This window comes from Equus przewalskii, chromosome 3 (genome assembly GCF_037783145.1).
Source record: "Equus przewalskii isolate Varuska chromosome 3, EquPr2, whole genome shotgun sequence".
In the NCBI taxonomy this organism is placed as follows: Eukaryota; Metazoa; Chordata; class Mammalia; order Perissodactyla; family Equidae; genus Equus; species Equus przewalskii.
The window spans coordinates 24,945,919-24,970,973 of NC_091833.1; the positions used below are offsets into that span (position 1 = coordinate 24,945,919).

Sequence of the window (25,055 nt, forward strand, 5' to 3'; positions counted from 1 at the left end):
TGATCAGATTTGGTGTGGTATATGAATTTACAATAAAATGTTATGTAGTATGTTATATTTTAATATAGATATTAATTTGTGGTGAAATGGTTGCTAAAATGGAGCTATTAATTTTCCAGAGAGTTGCTCAATCTTGAAGTTTCTTACTGTGTTCATCTGGGTCCTCCAAGAAGCAATTGCCAAGACAAAATTAACCATGTGAGGATTTTATTAAGGGAGCACTTGTGAAACAGAAAGTGGGGAGGGAGCTGGCCAAGACTGACAGAGTTGTCAGATGGCTATGCAGCTCTGCCTCCAAAGGAAGGAGAGAGGGAGAGAAGTGAGACAGAAGTATCCTAGACCGCTAGGTTGAAGAGTCTTTGGGGAACCCTTGAGTCAAAGTCAGCCATCAAAGGAGTCCTGTCTTTCCCAGGATTGGGCCTGCCTTAGAATCCCTGCTGTACTCAGCCATTGCTGGGAGCAGCCCATGGGAAGCATGGCCTTGTCCCAAGTAGGACAACAGACATTAAAGCCTGGCAGCTGGAGCCCTTGGTTGATTACTCTCCCGGAGTTGGAGGTCTGCAGGGCACATTCTCATGGCCCCACGCTTATCAAGTATGTTTGTCATTTCTGTAAGCTCATTTGGCTCACTAACTCATTTAGCACATACTTTGTGATCACCCGTTGTGTACACAGCGAAAGCTACTCAGCAAGGTAGACATTGAATCTGCCCTCACAGTTAGTGGCATATGGTTAGTGGACATACAGATAATCATGATACACAATGTTCCTACGTATCCAATTGAGTATAATGTACCCTATGCTGCTTTAGATAAAATAATTCCAAATCACCCTCCAAATTAAAATATATTAAAATGCATGTATCAGTTTATAATTTCTGAATATTTGTTTTGAGGGAGCAGAATATAAACATTGACCAATTATTTTTTGGAGTTGTAATTGGCCTACATTTTCAACCAAAGACTTAAAGATATGACCGTCCACTGCCATTTCATATGGAAGCTCAGAAATGAAGGATGTGCTTTCCCTCTCTCATCTTTCTCCTTTGCTCACTTCTTAAACTTAGGAAGAACTATGGGGATAATTTTGGATTACTGTCACTGTTAATAAATATTACTAGCAGATACTGAGAAAGGAGGGTAAGTTTTAAGAAACGATATTCAACTGCACTATGGTGACATGGAAACCATCTCTAAGTCTCTATTACACTTAAAATATTTAAAGACTCAGTAACTTTGGCAATAGTAATGTGTTAGTAGTTGAGTGTTGTGGTGGGAAGATCAAGGTTTTAGCTAAGCAACTCAGTTCAGATCCTCCTATAATCAGTACAATACATTAAATTTGCTTTTTATATTCATAATTCACTGTAAAATTAAGCTCTGAATTCTGTACCTGGGTACTTTTACGTGTTGGAATAGTTTTACGATTTATTTAAGTAAAAGCTGGACGGTTATTTTCACTCCTTCTGAGCAGTAGCTTTTGTGTACTATGGGTGAGGATCGATAATGATCGTTTCTCTCTTCTGAGGCCACAGAGCAGGAAGTATGCTCAGAATGCTGGTGGGGGGGGCGCGGGGAGAGTCAGGCCAGATGTGAATAAAGCCTGTAGTCAGCAAGGAAAGGACATCTACTCAGTCTCCACTGAAGAGGTTTAGAAACAATCTTGGTGTGTCAGGAATCCTTTATCCAGGTGACCCGGATAACCTAAGGGCACTGTAATTTTGCAAATACATCGTGAAATGCCTCTTAAGATAATGGAGTCGTCATTTTAAAAGCAAGTTTTAAAAGAGAAGTAACAGTTTAAAGCAAGAAAAGTAAGAAATCTACTTAACATGATTTTTTGTGTCCATCAGGTTGATTTTTGAATATTTTAACAATTAAAATGTCATAGACTGTCTTCAGTGCATAGCGTGATTTCCTCCTTGTGTAGGCTTTCATCATTTCCAGAGGGTTAGCTATATCCTGTTGAAATGGTCATGCTAGAAACTTAAAAACATCTTTTCTCCTAATCAGGATACATGAGCATAGATCAGAAGTGTCATGTCCCAAACCCAGAGAACATTCATGATGCTAAAACATATTATCTGATTTTAATTATAGAGTAAATGATAAGGTAGACATGGGTATTTTACAGGGGCACATATAGTACAAGAATATGAGACAGGTGGGATGGACAAGTGTACTTATTCGACAATGACATCATCTTCATTGCTTTCATTTGGCAAACATAGTAAAACAGAACTCCACTACACTTCAAAGCATAACAAATGATCAAAGCAAAAGTCACAAATCACACAATATATTTATCAGCTGCCAAATCTAGAAATCTTCATACAATGATAAAACTAGAGTAATTTCTAAAATAAAAAGGAGAAAGTAATTGTTTATTTCTTTAATTACTAACGTGCTTTAAAACGTATCTGCACCAGAAATAGGTAAAAAATAAAGCTATGATCAAGGACTTAAGCACTAATGTGTGAATGACTGTTAAAGAACAGACATTGATGGAAGAGAGAGAGGAAAGAATAGGCGGGGGCGTAGATCCAGGACCTTTGGGGTGGAGAGAGGACACAGCCACAGCAAGGAGATGCTGGACAGGCCAGCCTAACAATGATCTATTGGACTTGTCAGAATAAGGGCAGTGAAATTTGAATTCTGCTGGTGGTGTCGGTTAAGTGTAATAATGGTTAGAGATGGTTTCCATGTTATCATAGTACAATTTGATATTGTTATCTAAAAATTACCCTCCTTGCTTGATGTCTGCTAATAATGCTTTTTAATGATCATTGGAGTAGAAAATTGTTCCTGTAGTCTGTCCTCATTTGTGGAAATGAGTACTGGAGGACAGACAGACAGCACTTCCTTTGTTTCTGGTCTTGCTTCTGAGAAGGCAGACAACCTGAGGTCATTTGTGAAGTATGTTGTTCACAATGCACTGAGTACCAATGCCAAAGTGAGTGATTGCTCAATCAGCTCCTTTAAGAGAACTCTTTACTTGAAAACTATATAAAAAGAGATCTCTCGAAGATGTAATTATCAAAGGAAATTTGAAGGCATAAAGTTGTTTTGCTAATTGATTAAGTTATTGGGTCACAATTACATTACATGAAAAAAATCTCAATTAAGATTATTACATAATCTTGAAATTGCATAAAACCTCTCATGGGAAAATGTGCCCCCATTTTGAATAATGATATACTTTAACCTATTGTAAAATGACTGAAAAATTCCTGTAAGAAGCCTGAGTCTAGTTTGTAATGACTATTTATTGCTTTTCTATATCAGATATGTAATGGTGCTGCTCTGTTCATGGATTGCTTTTCACGTTAGAAGACTTTTCTAAAAGCCCGAGGATGGTTTGCACTCACTCTGAGCAGTAGCTTTGGTATATTTAGAGGCAGTGACCCATAGGGATCATTTATCTCTTCTGAGGCTGCAGAGCCAGGAAGTAACTGAGATTTCTGCAGTGGAGACTTGGGCCAGATGTAAATAAAGTGTGTGGTCAGAGGGAAGAGGATGTCTACTCCATGTCCTCCCGAGTGCTTTAGGAACAAACTTCAATCTCAGGGCTATTTTACGTAAACCTGCTTCAAAGTTAAGGGGGCACATAAGAAAGTTTAATTAGATTACTTCAGGGTACTGTGACTTTGTAAATATCTTATCAAACGACACTTACGTTGAGACAGGTTATGCTGAAAGCAAAAGAGAAAGACAGGTTACCCCAAGATGTCTAACTATAAATAGCTTTTGTGCAATTCAGGTTTACGAGGTTCCATCTCAGAGCAGTAGGTTTGGTTGGCAAATAAACGCCTTTTATGAAAAACTGCTCCTTTGTCCACATAGTGTTTGCTGTCTGCGTTGCCATTTTACTTTCTGCTAACCCTTTGTTGTTGTGATGGTTGAATTCTCACTGTAATTGCATATACTGGTAAAACGCCCTGCTGGGTTCTAGCCCTGCTCCTCCTCTGATTCGTTGCACCATTTTCAGACAAGTCTTCTTCATCTTTAACTTTGTGCATTAAAGATATCGAGATCCTTTTTAAAGATGGCCTCTTTTCATAGGTTTGACCAAACTGCTTAGATTTGTTTTCTGAGTTTTATTTTTTGTTGCCTTTTTTTTTGTTTTTGTTATGAGTGCCACAAAAGATTTCATGAAGCACTCCTTATAATTGTTCTTCCATTTACTTCATATCCTTTCCAGAAACAGTAATAAAAAGGCACTTCATAGGAATTTTAATTCCTTGGTGCTCTATTTTTCTTGTCGACCTTTTGTTAAAAGGTCTCTTCTTTGACAAAGCAGAAGTCATTTTTTTCGTTGGAAAATATAGTTGAGGCTAATTTTCTTAAATAGACAAAATCATCCAAAAATTTGAATCAGTTAAGGATTTTTATGACCAGAAATGTCCAGAACATGACTTGTCTCATCGGTATTCATGTAAAGCAGGAGACATTTGTCTTCAATTCTTTCACCTTCCCTTTTCTAATCTTTACATGATGGCATTTCAGGAGTTCAGATAATAGGAAAGATACATATTTGTTTCATTGGATTTATTAGCACAGTTGTCAATGCAGATATCTGATGCTATGTATTTCCACAGCCAGCTTTGCCTATGAGTAACTTCATATAGCCATTACTTTTTGGGGACTCAATTCCAGGGAGAAGACTGCAAAGTCTCTGTAATTCCCCTTCATACCTATTCCTAATTCCAACCCAGCAGGGGATTGGTCCAGCCCAGCAGGCAGAGGGGAGCCTAGGGGTTGCCAGTGCGAAGGTGTTGTGGGACTCCCTGCTTTCTGGTTGGAAGAGAGTTTGGGGGCTCACCTAGAAGAGTCTCGGGGAGACCCTGAATTGTGTGAATCCAGGGAAATGGTTAGCTCCCTGAACACCGTGGGGAAGGCCAGCACTGGAAAACATCACTGTGCCTCTTTTCCCTCTTTGCCAAAAAGAGAATGGTCTGAAATTTGAGAGTTTCCTGAATCCTGCTGAGGATGACCTGAAACTTGGGTCAGTTCCTCTCTATCCCGAGGTTGGGTGGGGAGAAAGCCTTCCTCTTGGTGCTTTGTCCTATAGCTTCACTGACGCAGATGGCCACGCTGTCCACCTTCTCCGAGCGTCAGCCACCTAAAGAAGTCAGTGACTGAGAATCAACCAGCAGATGAGAAAAACAGACCCATATTTAAGAAGATTCAACAGCAGTAAATTGGGAGAAAACCCACAGCAACCAGAATCATTCCCGGTCACAATAAAGCTATTCAGGGAAACAGATACCGTCCTGAATGAAACTTAGTGAGAGCACCTGAAGGAAATTCCAGTAAAGCAAGAAAAAGACCTCGAGGACCTAAAATGTATGATTTTTTCAGACTGAACAATTCAGCAGGAAAGAGTGATCTTTGTTGATACTGAAATTCATTACCTGGAAGAGCAAATGAATGAAGCACTTGACTCATGTGAAAATAAGTCCCCAAAGATACAAACCAGGAGGGAAAATAAAATAGGTTAGAAAATATGCAGAGAAAACCCAATGTGAATAAACAGCAGTCCAGGAGGATAAGAAGGATGAAGATGACACAATAATTGCATGCACAATATGTGAACTTTTCCGGGCTAGAGAAAAACCGTGTGTCTGCAGATCAACAGGGCCCACCATGTTCTATGCAGAATATAAGACAGAACACTCACACCCAGGGACAATCCGATAAAAATTCATAAATCACCAGCAATCTTACAAATTTTGAGATGCTGGAGTAACATCTACAGACTACTAAGAGAATAAGCCTATGAAAAGAGTCGTCCTTAAGGTAGACATAAAAAAATCACCAAATCCATCAAGACAAATTTCTGTTCCAGATACATTCCAGCACATTTTCTCATTTATGTTTTCATAGCATTTTCACTCTTCAAAATTTTCGTTAGTTTCTTTTTCTACGTTTATTTTCTGTCTCCCCTCCTAGGATGCAAGATGCTTGAACTGCGGGGAATTTGTTTCCTGTCTCTTTAGCTCTGAAAAGAAATATTAATTGACTAACTGTCCATTTTAAGTTTTAGACTTTAAAGTGTTTTTTTATACAATAATTTGTGAAAGATAAAGTGCTTTTAATTTGAAGGTGTAGTTTTAAAAAATTGCCTCATGGGACCAGCCTGGTGGTGTAGTGGTTAAGTTTGTGCACTCTGCTTCGGTGGCCAGAGGTTCCCAGATTTGGATCACAACACATACTTAGCACTGCCCGTCAAGCCACCCTGTGGCGGCATCCCACATTAAAAAAGAGGAAGACTGCCAATGGATGTTAGCTCAGGGCCAATCTTCCTCACAGAAAAAATAAGTGTTTTTTTTAAAAAGTCACCTCATATTAGATTTTTACCATAGAAGTGAATCTTATCTATTTACATATTTTTTTTTTTTGGTTCAGGAGGTAAGATTTTTGGGCTGGCTGGGTGGTGCAGTGGTCAAGTGCACACCTTCCACTTCTGCAGCCCGGGGTTCACTGGTTCGGATCCTGGGTGCGGACATGGCACCGCTTGGCAAGCCATGCTGTGGTAGGCATCCCACATAAAAAGTAGAGGAAGATGGGCACGGATATTAGCTCAGGGCCACTGTTCCTTAGCAAAAAGAGGAGAATTGGCAGCAGATGTTAGCTCAGGGCTAATCTTCCTCAAAAAAAAAAAAGGAGTTCTGAAAAAGAGATAAGATTTTTAAAAGGTCTATAGAAATTGTATTCAAGATTTTAACCTTGTGGAAGAAATGTGAAAAGCACTGTCCTGATTATGTTGCTATTAAAGTATATTTCCTTTTCATTTCTTGTAAAAGTAAAAAAATCCCAAAGCAAGAATGCTGTCTTTTTCTAAAAATATGTTTGAATGTACATCCAGTCAAATGAGTGACTGCTGTGTGGTTGGACTAAGTTATTTCCTCGGTTTATACGTGTTCGTGAAATGCCTGCATGTAACAACGTGATGCTGGACGGTGAGGGTCATCTATGTCCTCCGGGAGCTTACAGTTCAGCACGTCAGCAGCAGAGTGATGTTCTCTCAGTGCTGTCTGTGCAGTGAGGCAGGGTAGCCTGGTGGTAAGAACATGGTCTCCCAGGTTTGAATGTCTGGGCCTGACTCCCATATCCCCCATCATAGCAGGAAAGTGGTATCATCTCTCTAATTTTCAGATTTCTTTTTATAGAGAATGGTACCCATGATACTAAACGTTTAATCAGTATTTTTATAGTTAGGTATAAAATGTGAATGAAAATGGAGCAAAAGGAAGTGTTCTTCAAAAACCTCGATATAACAAGGCAGCCTCAGTCAGAGCTGAGCTGCCCAGAGTTACTTCTAGAATAGATCTCAAGCCGGAAAAAGGCCCTGAAGAAGACATAAGCTGAGTAAAGGAGAGAACGTGTCAACCAGAAAGTGGTTCATAAACCAAAGAAGCTTGTGAGTTTGGAGTCCAGAAGGCCTGGGGTCTAGTACATAATGCTGACAGCTGTGTAACGGCGGGGGGAAGCACTAAAATCCTGGACCTGGTGTCTCATCTGCGTGACTGGAAGAAGACGATCACGGCTGCTGTCACGTTTAAACACAAACACGCGAATCCCTGAGAACAGGGCCTAGCACATAATATGTGCTCAATAAATACTTAATATCTATTACATTATTTTTTAAAAAGAGAGACAAAAGTGCAAATCTTGTCTGTGTCCACATATTGCAGTCCGGGAGAGAGTCGTTGTACTATTTTATGACCAGATTGGGTGGATCGATGCACTGTAGTCTGATAACATTTGAACTTTATAACTCGACAATTAACTCCCCTTGTTTAGATTTCATACTCACCAAGCATGAAATAGAAATAAATTTTTTCACTGTAAAATTACGAACTAATTGGCATTCAAGCCAATCCCTGTTCCACAATAGTCCCATATTAACTAATCTCTCATTAGTATGGGGGGGTTCTTTGTCCTATGGGGGGCGCACAGAGAATTCTGTCTGAGTGATGGCGGACAGTGAAACAGGGAGAAAAGGCAGCGAGTTACGCGAGTTTTCACCGCGAGTTTTCACCGCTGCATATGAGCAATTAGAGAGGGTCTCTAAAAACTTCGGGGTGTGGTGTCTACTACATGATAACATCATCATGAACCCTCAGCAGTTCGTAACCTGACCCCTGCTTTAGGGGATTTAATCATTTCCAGACAGCTGGCAATACCCTATTTAATTTGCCACACTTAAAAACATTTCTTTGTTAACCTGGGAAGTTTCATCAGTAGTGTTGGAAAGACTTAATGGATCTGACTCAAAATTTTAATAAAGACAAAGGAAAGAAGAATTTAGTAGCTGTCTATGTATTGCTATTGCCTTATCCAGGGTCAGAATATTCCATCTGTAGCATCGCCCGTTTGTACTTTGACTATTGTTAATGTTGCGGTGTTTCTTTGGGTTTACAGAACACAGTGATGTGGACCAGGAGACAGCGCTGGCCGGTGCACAGGGCTTCCAGGGCTGTCTCTCGGCAGTGCAGCTCAGCCACGTGGCCCCTCTGAAGGCTGCGCTGCGCCCCAGCCGCCCAGCCCCCATCACTGTCTCAGGACACGTGACGGAGTCCAGCTGTGTGGCCCAGGCTGGCACTGACGCCACATCGAGGGAAAGGACACATTCCTTTGCAGGTGGCTCATGGCTCTTCCTTTACCCAGTCACAAACACAACTTGCCCACAGAATATTAAAATCTTCTGCTGTTGCTCTTATGCTACGTTCTTGAGATGATTTCTTAAAATTGGTTTTGTTGGTTTCGTTTTCAGTTCTCTTTCCCATTTCTTTTCTAGATTCTCACTTATTCATGTGGGCCATCGCGGTTGACATTGCTTAAGTTTAAAATTACAGAAATCCCACAGTCATCTCCGTAATTCTGTTCTGGCTTAAAACATGTATGAATTTTTCCAAGTTTCTTTTTACTTGCTATATCACTCCTCGCTTTTTTTTTGTCCTTTAACTGCAGATCATTCTGGAACAAGAGATGACAGAGAACCCCTAGCTAATGCAATCAAAAGTGACTCTGCCGTCATTGGAGGTAATAGAAAGCCTGAATGAGCTCTTCTTTGATGCTTATCATTACTAATAATGGTGAATAGTTAGCGTTACAGAAACTACCTATGAAGAATCTATTCATATCGTCAGTGTTAGGCCCTGAATCCTCAGGTCAATGGGGGTGGTTTATTACTTGTATTGGATTGTCTTAGAGAGTCTCCTTGAATTCCCTGCTTCCTTGGAGATTTTCAGTATAAATAATTGATAATTTCACTGAAGCACATCACTCAGAGAATAGTTGCTCAGCTGTGTAATAATGAACATTATTTAGCTTGAAAATGGCCACCCACAATCCCTAGGGAATTCTGAGTCTATTTGGAGTAGTATCACTTTTGTTGGCTTCTTGGGCATATCACTGCTTCTGCAAGGGTCTGTGTAAAAAGTAAGAGAAACCTGAGATTACCTTTAGAAGCATATATTTAATCTTGCCTTAATGCGTAATAAAGTAGATATTTCTATGGCTTAGATGACGCTCCTATCAACGAATATTACACTTTTATTTGAATTTTTATTGACTATTAGGCTAATGGAAGAAAAGCACTTCACAGTTATGTTAAATTACAGAATTAACAAAAAAATTTTAAGTATATCTTCCTGGCAGTGAAACAGTATATTCTCTGAGACGTAATTTATTTGAAACCAACCCCAAAATAAAGCTTTCTCTTCCTGATTAATGGTCTTAAGAATGTTATTAATCAGATTATTGAAATGTTAAGTGGCTCACCTTTTCTCGACACTCTGCGTATCATATGGACATAAAAAGCAAACAGTGATCTTATTACAGTGCCAGATAATGTGATTACTCATCTGCTTGGGCAGCTTATGTGGGCTTTATGCCTGATCCATTTGGTTCTATTTTTTACACCCTTACTCATCTAGACATCAACTTCCTTTAAGTAGTTAGGATTCTATTTAGACGGAAAATGGTGCTGGTCAGATCTTTCTGAGGATGTTCACGTCCCCATTACTATTTCAGTTGCTTTTTTTTTTAAAATCAAATTAATGGTATATAAATTAAAGACACATAAAATAGGATACCCCTGTGGTCATCTAACAAGCCTCAAACAAAAACTCTGTTAAAACAGTAGTTAATAACTGCATGTCTAAAAGAAATGCATTAATGTATTATTTATACATTGTATGGTAAGAACTCATTTAAAGCTATAGCCTTTAAAATGTGCTCAACATTTAAACTAGGATTCCTAGTCAAACTAATTGTCTCAGTCTCGTAGTGGTGCTCTTTCTATACATTTAACTAGTATAGATATAAGGAGATATAGACACAGAGAAAGATATAAATAGGGTTATTTTATAGTCAAGCCAATATTAGAACAAAATATTTAATTTTGAAATATTATTTCTTTGAGTAAAAATCATTGGCAAGATGTACAGAGTAAAGGAGAGGTGTGTCAATAAGTCATTCTGTGTTACCCCAGAATGGAAACGAGTTACAGGTCACCTGTGAAATTCTCACTTAGGTCAGATGCACAGAGTAGAGACGGACGCTGTGGAAGGTGTGCAGCTCAGGGCCTCACCAGGGTCTACAAATCTGGTGTCTATGTTTGATCACTGCAGGAACTGAGCTTCAGAAGCAGAGCAGCTGGTCATGACCATCTAAGCTCAGAAGGCCTTGCTTCAAACCCTACAGAATTTATCTGCCAAACCACAGAATATCGTCCTCTAGTGTGCTGCTCCATCAGGTGGCATTGTAGTGGAATTCTCTGCCCGTTGTCTAGTTGCTCATAGATTGCACCCACTATGTAGCAATAATGAATCCATTTAAGGATTTTCCAAATTGGCTAATCCCCCTATGTTCTACACTTTAGAGTATCTTTTTCTTCACTTACAAGTACTAAATAATAGAAGATGGGAAAATTGATTTAATAAGACATTTAAAACTGGTGACCCAGATACTGTAGAGGGTTTCTGGCCAGGCTACACAGGTAAGGATGGTCAGATTTAGACAGAGAGAAAGCTACACAGTTTGCTCATAAGAACACAGTCACATAGAGCTTCAGATGGCAATGTCCTAGAGCTCGGTAGTTGGCCATATTTGTTTAGAATATCTTTTTTTTTTTGATATAGCAGGTTAGAACAAAATTTTTCTTGGACATGACAAATCCTGACATAATACCTTCCCCACATTAAAGGGGATAAATCACCTCCATAGAACAAGCTAGTTCTAGAGTCCATCCATGGTTTTGACTGTCTGAATCTCCTGTCTGGGCCAATGTAATGTTGATGTTTATTTCATAATTGCAGTGGTTTTCTCTCTAGAATATACTTCAGCAGTTTTTCACATTAAAGTTGTTCAGAATATCTCTTTAAACAAGAGGCCTGTCACCAGACAATAGAAATACTTAGAGCCACTCAACTGATTACTTTTCTAAGATGAGAGGCCACATGTAACAACTAATGGATATTCTGATTAAAATGATTATTTATTAATATCACTAATAATAACAAAAATAACCATATCCATCAGTAAAGTCTTTAGATTTCAAGTGCAGAATTTGGTTACACATTTATATTAGATTTATCAGCGAGGAATTGCTTTCTTTCTCAGATAAGGCTGACCTAGCCAAAAATCGGCTAAGCCGTTGGCAATATTATCATTGGCTATAGTGAATCTGCCCATCAAATCGTGTGCTCAGGAATCCACTGGGACCGGTGAGAACCTTCAAAGTTCTGGCTTGGTTAGACTCCATTAGAGCTGAATTTAATTTAATTTAAACTAGAATGAAGAGTCCTAGTTTTACGGTAGGAGAATTCATCCACATTACTGTTTTCATTGTACCTATTTTTGTCTAAAAACAACTCCATTAGTTAATACTGCCACTGATTTCATCAGAAAAGTCTAAGTATTAGGAAACTTTCAGACTTACAGTGACAGAAAATAGTTTTCCAAATTCTATTTTTCACTTGAAAGATTGAATTTTATCATTGGCAATATATATTGTCAGTTGTTTGTCTTGAAGTGGCAGACTTCATTCATTTTTAGAGAAAATATCTGCCAAATATCCAAGTCAAAACAGTCATAATTTGTTTGTCAGTTTTCCATCAAATAAAAACTTTTTGTTCCATGAAGCAAAAAGCAACTAGTTCAGCTCACAATTCCAATGTTCACACAACCCCTTGCCTGGAGACAACTGTCACACTTCAGGATAGGCCAGGAGGACTTTATGTCTGCTTTCCATTCACCAGTCAAAATGTTAAAAAGACACACAGCTGAAGGTCAAGATGTGATCAAGTGAGTAATTTTTAGTGCTTCATCAAGGACACTCAAATGAATCTGCCTTTTTTCTTTCTCCTGCGATTGCCTGGCAGTGCATTGCCTTCTGCTTTATGAATTCAGTGACCACTGTTACAGTTTGGTGGCCTTGCCTTAATTCATGCTGAGGTACCAGGAATTTTACCTAACCTTGTTTTGCACTATCAGTGGATATGTCAACACAATGAAGAAAGCGTCTTAGAATTATTATGAAAATAGTTTTGACCCTGTGGAGCCCTTCAGAGTGTCCTGGGGACCACCACGGATTTACTGGCCTTATGTAATGCCAAGGTTGATAACCACTGGCATAGCTAACAATTGTGGTATTTAAATTTTTTATTTACAACCAGATGTTTCAAGAAATCAATATTCCTCACATAGAAATAATCTAAATATACCTCTATATTGATATCAATATATTTCATTAGTCAGAATTATTCATATACATAGCCTGTTCGTACTAGTTGGCAGTATGGCAAATCATTGAAGATCAACTTCATTAAAATGTTTATGTATTGAGGGGCCAGCCCAGTGGCACAGTGGTTAAGTTCACACATTCCGCTTTGGCGACCCAGGGTTTGCTAGTTCGGATCCCAGGTGTGGACCTACGCACTGCTTGTCAGGCCATGCTGTGGCAGGTGTCTCACATATAAAGGAGAGGAAGATGAAAACGGATGTTAGCTCAGGGCCAGTCTTCCTCAGCAGAAAGGGGAAGATTGGCAGCAGATGTTAGCTCAGGGCTAATCTTCCTCAGAAAAAAATGTTTATATATTTAAATATAAAACATTTAATTATTTTATGATGTTACTACTACTGTATAATTTCAAAATAATTAAAACTTGTCTGTGGATTAGTATGAGGTGACCACATGGCCTTAGAGACATGCAGGTAATATCATGTGTTAAATATAAATGCACTGAATAAATCCAACATAATATGCATTCTGAATAAATGGAGGTGAACCCACAAGGTTGATGGAACTCAGAAGCAAATTCAACATGTTATGATACCACTTGATCCAGAAATACCTGAAGTTTTGATATTTCCAATTTATGTATACTAGATGCTTGATTCAAGTTGAAAATAATTTTATTATGACTTATTAAACAATGAAGTCAGCACTGTTTCCCTTTGGACAAAAATTCTGATTTTGCATTTCTTTTCTCTTCTCTCACTAGGTTTGATAGCCGTTGTGATCTTTATCTTGCTGTGCATCGCGGCCATAGCTGTTCGCATTTATCAGCAGAAAAGGCTGTACAAAAGAAATGAGGCAAAAAGGTCAGAGAATGTAGACAGTGCTGAGGCTGTTTTGAAAAGTGAGCTTAATATACAAAATGCAGTCAGCGAAAATCAGAAAGAGTACTTCTTCTGATTGGCAGCTATGATTTAACTTATAATTACAACAGTCTGTTTTAATAGCCAGGGGCTCTCAACGGACAATAAAATGCTCTTACACTGAATGTACAGGCAATGGATTTGCAGCACTGCCATGTTGCCATGTCCAGACTCGAGATGGCTCCAGGAGGCCTCATCCGGTGACATATTTCCCATAGCAGTCATTCTGTATAACAAGGAATTAGATATTGCTGTTAATTTCCAACTGTTCTGGTATGATCTAAAACAGAAGTTTAACTCGCTTGATGACTGCAGTTTTTAAGTGTGAAAACTGTAGCCCTGGTCTCTCAACCATGTGATACATAAGTTTTGTTAGAGGTAAAAATCAACATCGGACTATTCTGACCTTGCTTTATTTGAACATATGCTGTGTTTGCTTTAGTGTTCCCACGGTGTTACTCATAGACCTGGAAATGCTTCTAAGATCCTGTTTGGCTGGTGTTTGCATCTTCAGTGGCCAAAAGTATACAAACCCCTTTGCCTTTCTCTGTATTACATTCAATACAATTTCTCAATAGTCTTGAAAGATGTTTTGTTGTCATTGGTTTGTTTATATTCCTCTTTTTCTATTTGACTATTCTTAATGATTTTGACTACATTAGGTTTTGAGTGTCAGACTTCAGCTCTGAACATAAAATTCATATGTGACAAGACTCAGAAAGTGCACGTCAGTATGTGCTGTCTTGCCTTTGAAAATTTTTCTCTTTAATTTCCTATCATTGTTGGTAGTGGCAGTAGTCAAAAGCCTGGGTAATCCAATTTCCCAAAGAATGTGAAATGTTTGCAACTAAACTTGTTCATATAAAAAACACGATGCTTAATACCGCAAAAAATTTTTTATTTACAACTGTAATATCTCAAATGAAATATACTTCCAAGAATGTTTTCCCCAAATGTTATGTCAGTTTTCTTTATAGGTTTCTACTTCTGTTTTTCTGAAGTTTATCACCGACTTTTCTTTGATCTCCCTTGACTGTATTGCATAGAGCGTGTTCTTATGTATTAGAAAAAAAGAGACACTTTAATGTGTAGAACTCCATTCCCCATTATGAAATATATCCTCCTTCAGGCATATATTTTGCTGTGCACTGACCTCCAGGACGTAACTTTTTGAAATATAAGCTGCAACCATGCCTCTTTTCTGCAAAACTAGTAGAGTGATTAAAGGAAGCTCATTCTGAGAGGTGATGGCATATTAGATGATATATGCTAAGTCTGCATTCTAGTTACTTCTCATTTATGATGCTGGGGTAAATTTCTCAAAAAGTACCAGAAATCAATATAACCTACTAAATAGTACATTCCGATTAGGGGATATATACATTCTGGGAGATCAAAGAATTATCAATAACCTTATGCATCTGTTGCAATAATTAATTTTGAGGCCATGTATGCAACATGCTGGCATGTAGCTGTCTTTGAATTTCACAAGCCAATTATATAATCGAGATACTTTGCTATTTATACTCATGCTTTTCAGGCGCCTGCCAAGGAAAAATTGGATTCCTTAGTTTGTCCACACCACAACAATTTGGAAATATGTAAATTAAGCATCTTATTTTCCAAATTATCCTCCTTAACTCTCCTTGCAAACCTGCCTGTCTTTTCTCATAGCACTATATCCATAGTGATGTTTCTGTAAATGCCTGACTAAATCTTAAGGATATAAATTAATACAGTAGTTTATGAAGGACCTCTGTTGACAAATGGCTTTTGTTTTTTAATTGAAAGGCCTGTGGTGGCTAGGGAAGGACTGAGCACAGAAGTGGTAGTTTTTATTTCATGCAAAGTTGAATACAAACATCGTAACAGCTCCGAAGCGTTTACAAGCGTTCATGTTATTTAGTAGCAGCATTAGGCTGGCTGGGAGCTGGGATGCAGACAGGTTTATAGATGGGGAAGCCGCACAGTCCTCTGCGGTCTGCCCTGCTAGAAACCGCAACGTTACAGCATCAAAATGCATTGATGTATCATATGCCATGATTTTCATTTCCTGATTTGCGATGTGTTCCTTCTTTTTTTCTTAATAAAATGCATTTTTGAAGTGAAATGCAGAATATATTTTAAGAGACATTGTATAAAAGTTTAAAATGAGGGAATTATGCTGGTTTTTTTTTCTCAAAACAGTAAAAAGATGTGTAGATGTACACTTTCCTTACTGGCGTGTGTGTTTTTTAAACCTTTTGGTACATCCTGTGATTATTATAAATTGTTAACGAAAGCCACATTTATGTTGTATTTTTCCTTTTAAATGGACTTAAAAATGAAAGAAAAATAGATAAATGTTTACCGATTGTAACAAGTAAAGGAAGTTAAACTAGATTTTAAGTTTTGCCAGAGAACAATGACTTGACTGTTAGCAATTGTTTGTTGAAAGGTTATTATATATTTAAATTGAGCGATGTTCTTTTACTTCTGCAAGGAGCTTGGCCAATGAGCACTATATAGTTGCACAGGATTATATAGAAGAAAATAGTACACTCTTCTCTAACATAAAAGTTTTTAAAAATTCTTTATTTGTGGTTTCAAATGAAAAAGATGAAAACAATATATAATTAACACTCTCTTTTTGGGAAGACTAAATTTCCAAATCTCATTAAAGTCAAATGTGCAATATGCAAATAGAGCAGAGTTAGCATGGCATATGAAATGGGGGATCATCCATGGGAAATAACATCTTAATTTTGAGAAACCATGCCACTGAAATGGCCCTTGTCCACTCTAGGAAATAGCTCCATTTAAAAAAATCTTTTCCCAAGTGCTCTTTAAAACACATTTAATAGTGGGGCCAGCTTGGTGGCATAGTGGTTAAGTTCACGTGCTCCCCTTTGGTGGCCCAGGGTTCGCCGGTTCAGATCCCAGGCATGGACCTCGCATCGCTTATCAAGCCATACTGAGGTGGCATCCCACATAGAAGAACTAGAAGAACCTACAACTAGGATATACAACTACGTACTGGGGCTTTGGGGAGACAAAAAGAAACAAAGAGGAAGATTGGCAACAGATGTTAGCTCAAGGCCAATCTTTCTCATCAAAGAAAGCATTCCTTAAAAAAATCCAACATTTAATAAATTCTTTAGCCAGTAAGTTAAAGACAAGAGCAACAAGAAGAAGCAGTCAGACAACCAACCAAACAGAAGACAATTCTTTGAAATTACCTTTAATTAGCTGGTGTTGTCATCCATCTATAATAGAATCTTGGACCAGAGTCCATCACACAACTGGAGAGCACTGGAAGATTATTTAGTGTTAATGTCTCAACTTTACAGATGAAATTCCCCAGACATAGATCTATGAGGTGGTGCTCCCAAGGGGACGTGTAGCAATGTGTAAGTGGTGAAGCTGTGACGAGAATTCCTTTTTAGTACACATGTTTCTGGTCTCAGTGTTTCCAATATCTGGAGTTTAGGCAATTATTTAGTGACGTAGAAAATTTGAAGGATCTTGATATCCTCTTTGTCCATAATGGCCTGTAGTTCTAGATATTTTCCATATCTTTTTTAAACGAACATAAACTTTTATTTGATGAGTCGTTGCCATTGATAGGTTTGGTTTGCTTTAAAACATATTTCTTGAGCATATGGTTCTTGACTCCAGGACAGATGGTTATAACGGGAGCATTTTTTGATAGTCTTTGTGAGATACCCATATGAGTTAGATCTGACTGATTGAGTCATCAAATATTTTCCTTATGACAGAGGAAAGATGAATTAGACACATCTCATGTCAAACTATGTTCAGTTGACTGATTGACTTCCCAATCCATGTATCAACTAAAGGATGAATCTACTAGATACTGTCAATATGTCCTCATTGTCTTCTACTTTTCTAAAGTTTGCATGATGGAAGACAGTAACAGGGAAGAAAAAGTTCAGAAGATGACTGTTTGTGTGCTGAGAATGTGTGTGAACGAGAACACGCATGTGTACAAGAAAGAATATGCAATGAGGAGAAAGGGAATATGAAACAGTCTGCATATAATGTGGTAAGAGAGTTGGATTTTGGTGCATCAGTGGCTTCCCTGGAGCCTGGTTTTGATGATTTGGAAATCATCAAATGGAAATAAAATGAGATGGAAAACAATTAGACCCACAATTATAATGGCTTCTCCAGTGCAATCTTTTTTTATCCTTTCCCCTATTGATAACATTATACTTAATTTTTTATAAAAAACATATACACATACTTAAAAATCAAATGGTACAAGAAATCTTACAAGGAAAAATAGCTCTACGTTGCCATATCCCTTATACTATCACTTTCAACTCTTTTAGCTCTGTTTTTTGCTATTTCCGTGTTTCTTAATTACATGCCATAATAGGCTGGGTTCTCTAGGAAGCAAACTCTGAGATACAGATTATCATGGAGGAGGTTCATTAGGGAGTGCTGTAGAGATCAATGTCTGTAGGGGAAAGGGCAGGTGGAGGAGTTGGATGTGGTGCAGTCGTAACAAGGCTCAGCCAACCCTGTTGATGTGGCCCTTTAAGGATGTTCTGAGTTGGGGTGAGGAGGCTGGGCTTTTATACTGCTGTATCAACCAGGCATTGGATGTGTCTGCCTGGTGAAGTGGGCATGAATTGGACTAACAGCTCTGTTCAGCTTGGGCAGATCCTAAAGGGGGAGGACAAACCTCTTCAGCATCTGGGGAAAATAAATCCTTCCGTCCTGAAACAGGGATCTGAGTGGCCCAATACAGCATCCCTGAGAGTTCACCCCTGTGCTGCACAGCTCCACTTGTATCATATGAATTCTGGGAGCAGCTCCTTCAGGACTCTGATGGGCCTCATTTCCTCGGGAAACTTACACAAGGAAACAAACCACAGACACTGCCCCTGCAGGTGGTGTCTTGGCTGAAACTGGTACTCATCCTCTCCCTCCTCTCCTACCTACACCAGACTCCCATATCTCCAGCTGACAGCTCTGCAAGGAGTTTGAACTCTTGTTTACTATGACCTTCTCAGGCTGTAGCTGCTGTACTTTTGCATTTACCATTAAAATTGGTAAAAGGAGTATCTACATGTGATACATATTCCTTCCTGCCCCCATGGTGTAACAGCAGCTCTATCTGCTATTGCTGATCAGGGACAATTACCCCTGACATAGCCTCCCACATAAGATTGCGTCAGCCAAAGATCCACGTTACAGCAAAGGATGTGTGCAGTGAGCATATACCATGAAATATGGTCATCCTTCCATATCATACCATCAGAGGTCTCTGTAGATCCTCAAAAGGTGATGTTGGCTGATGCCTTGCAGGCAGTAAAGACAATCCACACCTGAAATAAGTAATTATTCTAATCAAAAGTAACCTCCTTGCCAGGGGAGGGGGGGTGGTGTGTGTGGCTGGCCCCGTGTCTGACTGGTTAAATTTCTGTGTCTTCTGCTTTGGCTGCCCAGGTTCCCAGGTTCAGATCCCAGGCGTGGACCTCCTCCACTCACCAGCCATGCTGTGGAGGCATCCCACATACAAAATAGAGGAAGATTGCCAATGGATGTCAGCTCAGGGCAAATCTTCCTCACCAAAAACAAACAAACAAACAAAAGTAATCTCTGTCCCTTTCAGGGTAGAAAAGATCTGATGTTTGCCCCGGAATTGGTGTCCTTGTCAAGGGTAACCATTTTGGAGAATGGACATTGGTCTCTGTTGCTGACCATTTGAACATCCAGGAGTGGCAGTAGCTACATCAGTCCTGATGAATTTGGAGTTCACGCTGCCTGACAATGTGTAGCTTCCATGTCTGCCTCCATGACTACTCCATTCATATATGCATTGTACTAGCACTTCAGTGGCCAGCGATTGAGGTTGGTTGAGACCAACTGGCTGTCATCCTGCCTACATGGTTGTTTAGTGACATATTCCCTGGCAGCATGTATATTCTGTTGGACAAAGATCTTTGCATTTCATGCTCACTCCCATAGGTCCGTCCACATGCTTCTATTTCAGACCTTCTTGTCTCTGATCTTCCAAATCTCCTTCTAGGTCCCTGACAAACTGGCCAAATTACTGCCCACAAGTCTATATATACTATAATCTTGGGCCATTTCTTTCACACACAGTGAATGACCAGGGGCACCATCCAAAAGCTCTGCTCATTGGGAGGGTCTCTCCTCCCCACTATCCTTCTCTCCTACCCTGATTGGGCCTGCAGTGGAGCTACCTTCCATTTTCAGCTTGCACTTGCATCCTAAATCAGTCCATCCATGCACAAGTTCACACTTTTCCCTTCTTCAGCAGTTGGTAATAAGGGGACATTCATGCAAACATAAGTGTGAGCTGAGGAAAGTGTGCCAGGGGAAGAGTATAGATGACGTAAGGATCTGGGCCAGTGGCTTGTGCTGCTTGTTTGTGCCGGCTCGTGCTTGATCCCAGATGCATCATTTCCAATTTATGATGGCTTTCTGCTGGGCCCAGCTAACTTCGTGACTTGATGGGTCTGATAGAACCCAGCCCATTGTGGGCAATTTTGCCCACATTTAATGTCTCAATGTGAGCCACTTCGTCTCTAGCAGGGCTCAGTAGCATGCCACAAGAGAGAGCTATGTAGAGAGTTGTGTACTTCTCTGCTGCAGATGACATGGCATTGTTCACAAACCTTAAATTTCTGCAACATGGTATTCCCATTGGTGACTGACAGTGAAGTCCACATAGCATCTTTTTCCACCAATGATGCCACTAAGAGCATAGGGTCTGCAGGGTTGTATGGTCCAAGGGGCAGGACCACCTGTCTGCTGTCTAGGCCCACTGTAGAGCCTTTTCTTGCTCTGGGCCCCGTTCAAAGCTGGAAGCCTTACGTGATACCTAGTATATGGTCACAGCTCTATTCTATTAATGCTGCCTTCAGAAGCCAAAGAAGCCTACCAGGCACTTCGCTTGCTTCCTTATAGTGGGACGTGAGAGATGCAATACTTTATTATTTACTTTAGAGAAGTGTCCCAGCATATCTAGATGAAGGGGCAGCAAACTTTTCCTGTAAAATGCCCAGTAGTAAATATTTCAGGCTTGTGGGATATATAGTCTTTCCCACAACTACCCAACTCTGTCATTGTCACATAGGACCATCCATAGACAATATATATTAAAAAAATGAGTATAGCCACATTCCAACAAAACTATGTATAAAACAGATGGTGGGCTGGATTTGATCCATACGCCATAGTTTCCTGACCTCTGCCCTAAAGCACTAGCTCCTTAATGATTGCACTGATTGGGCGGCCGACATAGTGGACTAGTGTGGTCTTCTACGTCATGTCCAGATGACGAGGTCTCTCCAGACTATACCGTGACAGAGAGAGGGAGTGTTAACATAGCCTTGGGGCAAGACTGTGTCCATTCCAGGTGGCTACAAACTGTTCCTATATTTCCTTTTTGATAGATCTGGGAAAGGACACATTTTTCAGGTCAACACCCACATACTGTGTACCGGAGACCAACTTACTCTACTCTAGCAAATGCACGAACATCTGACACAGCAACTGCAATTGGGGCTCCTGCAACCTAATTCTTCTTTGCCACGCAAGGTAACGTATTTATAGGTTGCAGGGACTAGGCTGTGGACAGCTTTGAGGGGGCCATTAGTCTGCCTACCACACCCTTATTTACTGTAATTTTCTTTATCCCAACTGGCCTGATAGCCTTCACTCCAGATCCTTTTTGTTAGAACTTTTCTAGAATATTCAAGAGTCTCTTTATGCCTCTATGTGTAAAATGCTTGTGAAGTAACTGTCTGTCTCCATACTTCCTGAATTAGGTAGATAATATCTGGGCCATTTCTTTACATAAATTTGTCTCACTTTCCTTATGTGGAGGAAATGCAAATAGTGAATCTAGCCAGAGTGGAACCTAGGCTCCACCCATGGCTTCCTGCTAAACCTTCCTTTCTCCTGAGAAAGGACTAGAGATTCTCATAACTTGCCTTAGTGCCTTCATATTGCCTCTCTGAAAATTAGGAGCTCTAAACATTATTTTTGGAAAAGTCATTAAATTATTAATATCTATTTTATCAAGCCATAAACTAGCAAGGCCATTTCTTTAATTCTTTGTGTCTTGCCGGACTAATTGGTGTTTGCTCTTAATAAAATAATTTCTTTATTCTGTGTGCTGATACTAGACATGACTTTATGCCCATTGAACTAACACATCTGCTATCAAGCTGTTTAGGTGAGAAACTTTCTGATAAATTATGCTTCTGCGAATGAATTCATGTTTCTCTATATTTTCAACAGGAACAAATTATTTTTTTAACTGAGCAGTGAAATGACCTGTTCTTCCAAAATACATATTAAAAGAAGATGGTTACAAATGACTATGATGATTAAGAGACTCTTTGCAATAATTTTTTCACCTGCTTAAGCTATTTGACAAACTTTTCTTAATAGAAATTTATAACACCAAATAAATTATTATAGAATGGTATTTCTGGAATAGGATTGTAGTTATGTGAAAGAAAATAAGCCAGATGTAACTAAAGCACCTCATTTTATCATACCAAAAAAATTCAGAGACTAAAACAAACACTGACCAGACTAATTTCAACTTAGACAGAATCCTTTTATTAAGAACTGTAGTGGTGATAATGCTGATGATAGTTTCTGAGTGGTGTCACATTTTCTGTCCACACATCCCTTTTCTACCTATAATTTGTAGAAGAGAAAGAAAATCTCTCATCTTTCTTGTTGACTTTCTTAGTGGAAATTTAGTACACTTCAGCTTTACCATAGTGGAAATTTCATGATGTATGAAATTGATATGGTGCTAAAATGCCTCTGAAAATTTCTTTGAGCAATTTCTACTTTTCAATTGGCTTCTATCATGAAATTGAAGTTTAGCTACAGAATTTAAGCTATAAAACATAAATAAATGTAGAGTCAATCCAGCCTTGACATTCTTAATTTGAAGGGAAATATTTTCTGAGATACTGGTAATATTATACAAGCAAAATTCTACTAAATTGCTAAAAACAAATCATAGTTACACATATGCAGCTATTTTTTTGTCATGTGAATGCTTTTCCACTGAAGGAGTGGGTATGAGGAGAGGTTTAGAATCTCCCATTGGCTCCCAGACAACTTGGGGAAACCAAGGAAGACCTCAACCTAGCTCCTTCAGCCTTCAGAGACTATGGTTTTCTTTAATACCCAATTAAAAATACTTTGAGCTCCTATCTCAGGACTGTAGGAAGTCAAATCTTCTGGGTATAAATCTCCTCCCTGCAAGATCTTTTGGAAGCCTTGAAGGAATGGTGTCACATTCTACAAGCCCACGTTGGTCCTTATAAGTTACCTCAGCCAGCTGCTCACGTTCGACCTTAACTCTAGTGATCATACTAGAATCTAGTTTAAGCTAAGTAGGTTATCTCTGTTTTTCATGACCAGCTTCCAGCTGCAGCTCAAGTTTTTCCCTTAATTCACCAAATTCAGGGAAGACTGGACTGTAACATTTAAGAAAAAAAATTATGGACATCTTGGAAATAGGATAGAAGAAATATAAAACAGAAAAAGTGAAATAAACTGGATATCAGTTATTATAGTTTCTAGCGTCCGGCAATCATGCCATCCCAATGAGTTATTCTACTTAGTCTTCTGTACTGCTGTCCTCTTACCCAAGGTGGTACGATTGCCTACCTGCTCCCCAAACGTAAAGACCACAACCCAAGGAGAAGCTCATTTCCTTGCCAGCACCTGATTTCTTTCTGCCCAAGGGTGAATGACATATTATTTAGTGGAAACCTTTACCTCAGACACAGGGTAGGGTCTAGCTCCCAAGTCATTGCCGGGACAATTAAAGTGCTTGACAGTGAATTTCCTAGAGTGTAGAATATTCATCCTTGCAGCATACCAAGTGGAGGAGTTTGACATACCCTCTCTGGTACATTCCAGGGACTCCTACTGTATTAACGTGAAGATTAACTTCATCTTTCATGCTCCAAACCTCATCCCCACTACATATCTATCTGCAATTCCCCACTGCTGGCCCCTTCCAGGGTTTCCTGTTTTGTAGAACAGTAGCACCATCCACCTAGCTGCCAAAAGTTGAACTCAAACTAAGAGTCCTCTGTCATCACACTGCCTATTTGATTCATCACCTAGAAATGTCCATTCATCCCGTAAATATATCATAAGCCCATGTTCTCCCCTCCTTCTCCAAAAACCTCATTCAAGCTATTATCCTCACTTGGACAGTCCACGGAAGTGGCCTCCTAATTAGTCTATCACATGAGGACTGCAACCTCCCAACCTTCTGGCAGTTCTCTACTCTGCAAACCTCTCTATATGACACTCATTCACTATCATTCTTTAGAAGCCTCTTTTTGCTTTAGGATGAAAGTCATGGTGACCATATATTCTATATGGGTTATCCTTATTGTCCCAGATTAATTATAAATGTATCATATTTCACTATCAAGAATGTTCCATTTTTAATGATAAATTATGTGGTTAACCTGAACATAATCATGATCTGACCCCAGCCTCACATCCGATGGAGATACCCCACACTAGTATCCTTTTAGTTCAGTTCCACTTATTTTCCATTCAGCCCCTGCCCTGTTGCATAGATTTTGAGTTTGCTGTTTCTTTATAGGAAATTCTTTTCTCCTCTGATTCATTAGTTAACACATTTTTATCATTTTGGGCATCGTTTTCTCAGCAAAGCTTCCCTGGTCTCAGCGGCCGGGTCAAATTCTCCTACTGAAAGCACTTGACTCATAGCGCTTGTATGCTTCTCCATGAGACTGAGCCCCATGGGGTCAAGAGATGTGTCTTTTGGGGTTTCTCATTCAGTCCCTCACCAAGCCCAGGGCCTGATGTTTAACAACCACCCAAGAGAGTTCATTGAATGAACACAGATTAAATAAGTAATGACTAAGAACTGATTGCAATCTGTATACATACAATTGATGGGTCAATTTCTGGTGATCCACCCCATAAGAAAGTAATTCTGATGCAAAGATAAATAATTGTCTTTATCTCCAGAACTTGAAGACCCCTAGTAATGTTTAAATGCAACTTATTGTTAGCAAAACAGATTAACCCATCCCCCATGCCACCGTACTTATCCATAAAGCTTGTTTAATCAGCATCTTGTGTAATACTATGTCATCACTAAAATCAGTCTTCTTTTACTGTCTTACAAACAAAACAAAAGGCAAAATGTGTGCGCTGAAAACTTTGTTCTCTGGTTACGATTCTTACATTGTCCAGTCCTTGTATCTCTTATTTGCTCTTAATAAAACACATTAGCCTCCACCCCACTTTTCCATATTTTGTAAACAGAGTGCTGCCACAGTCAGTCGTTTACTTCTGTCTGTTGCGTATTGTTCCTGCCAC

The 25,055-nt window shown here is 39.2% G+C and overlaps 1 protein-coding gene across 2 annotated transcripts in view; it reads left to right on the forward strand.

Moving 5' to 3' along the window:
• Positions 1-25,055, forward strand: part of CNTNAP4 (contactin associated protein family member 4) — a 263,723-nt gene that overhangs the window by 225,524 nt on the left and 13,144 nt on the right. The window contains exons 22-24 of one of the 2 annotated variants that reach the window (XM_008518257.2): positions 8,427-8,645; positions 8,976-9,047; positions 13,514-15,879. In XM_008518257.2, the coding sequence (XP_008516479.2) occupies positions 8,427-8,645; positions 8,976-9,047; positions 13,514-13,707 (485 nt within the window). In that variant the 3' untranslated portion in view covers positions 13,708-15,879. Of the gene's footprint in view, positions 1-8,426; positions 8,646-8,975; positions 9,048-13,513; positions 15,880-25,055 lie in introns of those variants that run through there. The other variant, XM_070613914.1, reaches the window with a different exon arrangement.